This window comes from Sinocyclocheilus anshuiensis, unplaced genomic scaffold (assembly GCF_001515605.1).
Source record: "Sinocyclocheilus anshuiensis isolate Anshui unplaced genomic scaffold, SAMN03320099.WGS_v1.1 scaffold2148, whole genome shotgun sequence".
NCBI classification, from domain to species: Eukaryota; Metazoa; Chordata; class Actinopteri; order Cypriniformes; family Cyprinidae; genus Sinocyclocheilus; species Sinocyclocheilus anshuiensis.
Window position 1 is genome coordinate 109,108 of NW_015546208.1, and position 6,526 is coordinate 115,633.

Consider the following 6,526-nt stretch of genomic DNA (forward strand, 5'->3'; position numbering starts at 1 on the left):
AGTGTGTGAGTGAGTGAGTGTGTGTGTGTGTGCTGCTCTGCTCGTAGTGTAGTGTGTGTTCAGGTCTCACGTCACGACCCTTACATTATGAGTGTCTCTGTGATTCAAATCACTAAATAAACATACTGGAGTTGCTCTTCTTGAATGACAAATGTTTTTTGAACTCATTTTTACAGACAGTACCTGGAAAAGGATGTAGCTTTGTCTAAAGATGTGGTGCAGAGACACAGTGATGCCGTTCTGAGTCGGATCGACGGCGTGTTGAAGGAGCTGCGGCGGCTGTTTCTGGTGGAGGACCTGATCGACTCGCTGAAGGTCTGAAGAGTCTTTCTGTGTAGTAAATGAGAAATACGTAACCTAACCCTAACCTAAACATTTATACTGACTCAAGTAGAAGTTAATGTAGGTCATGAGGAAAAATACTGTTATTAGCTGATATACTTAAAGGCGCAGTTCACCGAAAAAGGATAAGTCTGTCATGATTTACTCCCCCTCATGTCATTTCAAACATTTCTGACTTTCTTTTCTTCTCTGGAAGTGAAAAGAAGATATTTTGAAGAATGTTGCAGTCTGAACAACATTAGACGCCACTGACTTTCATTGTGTGGACACAAAACATAGACATTTCTCAAAATATCTTCTTTTGTGCTTCACTGAAGAAAGAAAGTCATACAGGTTTGGAACAACATGAAGGTGAGTGAATGATGAATGCATTTGCTGAGTTATGCGGTGAACTAACCCTTAAAGCAGGGACCTCCCGCCCAGCTCCTGCAGTTTTCTGCTCCAACCGCAGTCAAACACACCTGAAGCAGCTGATCAAGGTGTTCCGTTCTTCTTGATAATGAGAGTCTGCAGGACAGGAGCAGAGCTGCAGATCACTGCCTTAAAGTATCAAAAGTACATTTCATAAATAGAAACTAAAGCTGGACAACTGTAGTGGAGCAAAATGTGCAAGATTTGCCTTTGGGATGTAGTGGAATATATGCATTCAATGGAAATACTCCAGTAAAGTATAAGTAGCTCAGATTTGTACAGTGAATGTACTTTGTTTCGTTCCACCACATGTCAGAGGCCTCAGAGGAGAGTAAGTCTTCTTGAGTCAAGCCTGGAGAGAGCCGGGAGTAGCACTGTGTTAAGATTAATACACTGAAGGACAGAGCTTAAATACATGCCAATGTTTTCCAAAGATTGTAATGAGGTAGAGATTACGAAAGTGAGAGTACAGCATATGCGTAAATCTTTTATATATATTTGGACATTGGCTTGATTTCTGTCTAGTACATAGAATCTGAAATTAAATAATGAGTAAGAACTTGTGTTACGCCGTCCTAACCACCCTTCCTCATTACGCCATCACAGTAAACAGCATGTCTGTCTGTTCAATCTCCTTCCCCTTCCTCAATCCAGACAACAGTCTACAGTCATGGCCACAAGTTTTGGCAATTACATAAATGTTGTGTTTTGGAGGTAACCATTGCTAACAAGAACACAATGATTGGAAGCACTTCTTCCCTCCTTTTATAGCAATCAGTCTGCTCTTACGATCTAATTAGTATGATAGTGATTAACCTGACTAGTACTCATTCACACTTTCACATGTGCTGCTGATATGATTAGTCAATTAATGTTAGCTGCATGGTCATTTTGTGTCAGGATCAAAAAACAGTGAAATTATTTAATTTTTTTTATCTGATCACTCTACACAATAATCTAGAAACAATGTGAATGAACACCACAACAGCTTAAGCTGCAAACTTTGCAAAACACTAAATTTATGTCACTGCCAAAACTTTTGGCCATGACTGTAGACTCTGGCTTCATCGACCTTGAGGCTTTCTTTTCAACAATAAATAACCTCCTCAAACCTAGTGATAACTCCTTCAACTCAACATCCATTGCCCACTCCACTTCTACACATATTGCACCTCTGTTTACTATTCAGCCTGTCTCAGTTTTCATGTGTGTGCACAACAGAGCTGTCCAACTGAATGGCAGGACAGAGAAACTCTGCTTGAGTTCTGGATCCCATCCCGTGTAATCACTGAAATCATAAACTCTTCCTTCAGTTCTGGTTCAGCCCCACAAACACTGACTGTTGTCATCCCTCAACTATCAGCTTTCAAAAAAATATGACATCATGGGTCATGATTAGGGCTGCACGATAATTGATTTTTGCCGATATTTTTCAAATCATTTTGGCCGATACCGATATGTATTTCCTTTTGTTTTGAACCAACACCAAGTCTCTCCTTGCAGAAATTATAAACAAATTATCTTAAGCTTTAGTTAGTTTTGAGCAAAAACTTATTTGCTAGATATAATAAACATTATTAAAGTTTTTTTTTTTTAATGTGAGTACATTGAAAGCTTTGAAAATAACTATAATGAAATCAATATCTGCAGTTTTTTTCAGACAGATGCAGTTGAAACCTTAACATTTTGTGGATTTTACATTAATAGATGGTCTAAAGCAAAAGAGCTGTAAAAATTCAAAAAATCTTTTAGAGCTCCTTGTATTTAAGTTTTTATAATCCATTTGAAAAAATATATTATATATTAATGAATAAATCTGTATATATTATTTAATTTACTAGTGTCATGTTTGTGATTTTTATTCATGTAAGCCTTAGCTTCTGACCTTTAAATCAAACCATACTCGTGATTTTATGACATCAGTTACTGCTTTATTTATTCAGAAACTCAAATATCTTAATGTTATTTGTGTATTTTACTTTCATTTTATTACAAGTAGGCCTACAGCGCCCCCTAGATAAAATAAAAGGCCTTACCAGACGGGCATTAGGACCCAAGGGAGGCTGTCGCTGCTCCTGCTGCATGCCCTAGTGACAGTTTATGCTATCACACACTGGACGTGTCATTCTGTACGTACATTCTCAGAATAAATGCGGCGATCCAAAACAGTGAATCTAATCACCATTAAGGCAAAAGTTCACTTCAAGAATGACCACACTGCTGACATGATCTTATCGCTACCATTCCCTGAGCACGTGAGCTATTTTGAGATAATATTTATATATATTTTTTTAAATCAACCAGTGCTGATGGCTTCGCTTATCCCGTGCGAATGCACCACACGAAATTCAGATGTGGGGGGGTAATTTCAAAATCACACAAGGTCCCCAGATCTTTCATTTTATTACAAGTAGGCCTACAGCGCCCCGTAAGTAAATAAAAGGCCTTACCAGAGGGGAGTTAGGACCCAGGGGAGGCTGTTGCTGCCGTTGCTGCTGCACACGCTAGTGACTGTTGACCCTATCGTTGTTTTGAATGTGCATTCTCAAATTTAATGCGGCGATCCAAAAGACTGAATCTAATCACCATACAGGCAAAAGTTCGCTTCAAGAATGACCACACTGATGATCTTATCACTAGCACACCCTGAGCTCATGTGAGCTACTCGTCTTATCAGCAATACATATTGGCATCATTTCCCCCCCCAAAACGGCTGATGTTTACATTTTAAGCCTTTATCTGCTGATTCCGATAACGTTCTGATAATATTGCGCATCCCTGGTCATGATGTCACTGCTTCTACTGTCTTTTCAGAATAAATGCCAGAAATATATCTATTTTTGGCAGATCTCCAATGAGTTGTTCAAACCTTTTAAATTCAGGTTTCCACTCTCAGCATCAACCTCCTGCTCTCTTCAGACTCTGGTTTCCTCAGAATCCTCATGCTGCTTGACCTCACTGCAGCTTCTCAGTCATACCATTCTACTCTCCCATCTTGAATCCTCCTCCATCACTGACACTGTCTCGTCATGGCAAAGGTCATATCTGACAAACAGACAGCAGTTTGTATTTGTACTTCCTCCACAGCCCCTCTGTCTGAAGGTGTGCCCCAGGGTTCGGTGCTCGGCCCCCTTTTATTCTTCCTTCACATGCTTCCCCTTGGTAACGTCACACGTTGTCATATTCACCACTGCTACGCTGAAGACAACCAGCTCTAGTTCTCTACCAAATCCATTGCAGCTGAAATAAATTCCACACTGGGCACCATGTCAATCAAATCATCAGAACCATTTTCCAGATGTCCTGTAACAGTTACATAAAGGAAGTTATTATATAGTTATTATAATATAGTCACACGACTACATGCATGTGACTATATTATAATAACTATATAATAACTTATAAAAACTACAATGATAATAAGAGTTTCATTGCAAATATATTAGATTGTATTGTATTAGACAATCCTAATAATAATTCTAAACATTGATTTACTCTTACTCTTTACTGTTACTGTTATAATATAGACTGTGTGTACCTCCCCTTTCCTCGTGAGTTTGCAGTCTAGTCCGGTCTGTGTGCCAATCAGTGATGATTGTTCCTGTCATTGTCTGTCAGACACACTTGTTCACAGTGACGATGTTTTGTTTCTTCTCTAGTTCGCAGTGTTTCTGTGGGTCCTCACGTATGTCGGTGCCTGGTTTAACGGACTCACGCTGCTTATTCTCGGTAAGGCCATTGAGTTGGTTTCACTTTATACTGTACTTTCATGCTTTCTTCAGTCTTTGTTGTAATGGGTTCATCTCTTGTGCTGCAGGTCTGATTGGAGCTTTCAGCGGCCCAGTAGTCTATGAGAAACACCAGGTAATGGGTCATGGCTGTGAAAAGACATGCAGTGTTCTCTTGAGTGTTTTGTGTAATGTTCATGTGAGTTTGGTTCTGTTAAAGAGGACTTGAGTTAACACTGTAAAGGCCGTTTCACACTGAGCGTGAAAACAATTGATCACCTTCAGCTAATTCACACTTGCATGCTAGGTGGTGCCGACCAACAATGCATTTTTCCTCAGATATGTATCTCGTATATTAGAGGTCGACCAATTTTACTGATACCGATAGCTAGGTTGGACCACGCTGTCTGGTATTAATAAACCGATAGTTTTTAAAATTGATACTGAATGAAAACTAAAATAGTGCAACCATAGTGAAACAGTAGTGCAACTGAACAATACTTTGTACATGAATACAAATATTAATATTAAATATTAATGATATATTGATCATAGTTCATTAATGTTAACAGAAGCAACTTCAAAATGTAAAAATTTATTAGTAGATGTTGAAATTAGCACACTCTAACTAGATAACCATCTTTAAATCTCTACACAAAGGCCACAGCATTGAAATTACATACATATGGATATTGTATGTATACTCTCACACTTGAATTGTTTCTATTCTAGAATATATGATGATTATAATCAAAATAATAAAATATGGTAGTCGCACACTGGGCAAAAAGCACTGCAGGTATTACACCCAGGGGTGTAACTTTGGTTTGAGAAGTGGGGGGGACACAAAATGGGGGGAAATGTTTTCGATTTTAATCCCATTTCCTGCATTTACATACATTTAGGGACTATGGTGATACAAAATCCAGGAAATAATTAAGCTTATTATAATGATAAATTCTGCCAAAAAGAATAGTAGGCTACTAAACTGTATAAGAAAAAGATGTCTTACTTTCTTTATTGTTTAATAGGGGCCGATCGACAAGAATGAGAGAATCATTTTATAAAGTCAACAATGTTCACCATTAATATTTTGTGTGTGAATAAAATGTAAATAACGTAAGACTCAATTTCCACTGTTAAACAAACTTTTATTTTTGGCATGGATTTTTGACGATAGTTCCAGCAAACAACTATCGGTGCCGATTAATCGACTAAACCGATACATCGGTCGACCTCTATTGAGTATGGATTTAACATCGTCTGACTTTAAACCATCATCGAGTGCTTGTAATAACTCTCAATTATGATCTATAGTTGATTTTGATTCTATAATAGGCAGACATGCACTCTTTGAATGTTTTATAATAGACTGAACGCCACACCTGCTTATCATTTGTGATAAACATCCTTTATTGTTATAAAAATACCATGAGCTGCATAAAAAAAAAACATACAGAAAATATATAATATGTCTAATCATATGTCTGTTTGCTTTCATATTTCATGTGTAGAAAAACGTTTCTCTCAATTGATTTCACACTGAAGGGTAGGAGACAGATCTAGAGTGGATGCGTTCTGACTCAACACTCGCGCACATGGAAGAAAACAGACAGAGAATAAATCTGTCCTCAGATGCCAATGATAAAAACTCAGCATGCACTCTCTTCTTCTGTCTTTGTTTACACTGTTTCTTGAAACAGCGCCACCACAACAGCAGCTGCACCGGTCACGTGATCTAAGCTCTAATCTGATTGGACGGCCCGTTTCATCGCGGAGCGACAGGGAAAAAAATTACACACAGGACGAAAAAAAATCCTTGCCTTTTCGCGCCGCAAATGATGGCGCATGGTGTGAACGTCCCATAGGAATCTATTGTTTCGATTCAAAAACTTAATTGTGCCGAACATTCGCGTTCAGTGTGAAAAGATCTTAAGAGTCACTCCTTCTGTTAGCCAAACATGAGTTCACCTGCAGTGAGTGTGAGTGTGTCTACTGAGTGTGTAGATGTTCATGTGTGTGTGTGTGTGTGTGTGTGTGTGTGA

At 38.4% G+C, this 6,526-nt stretch overlaps 1 protein-coding gene across 2 annotated transcripts in view; it reads left to right on the forward strand.

The window, feature by feature from the left end:
- Positions 1–6,526, forward strand: part of LOC107701442 (reticulon-1-A-like) — a 17,475-nt gene that overhangs the window by 7,917 nt on the left and 3,032 nt on the right. For both annotated transcript variants that reach the window (XM_016503448.1, XM_016503449.1), the window contains exons 3-5: positions 177–315; positions 4,413–4,482; positions 4,571–4,617. In XM_016503448.1, coding sequence (XP_016358934.1) covers positions 177–315; positions 4,413–4,482; positions 4,571–4,617 — 256 coding nt within the window. The remainder of the gene's footprint in view (positions 1–176; positions 316–4,412; positions 4,483–4,570; positions 4,618–6,526) is intronic.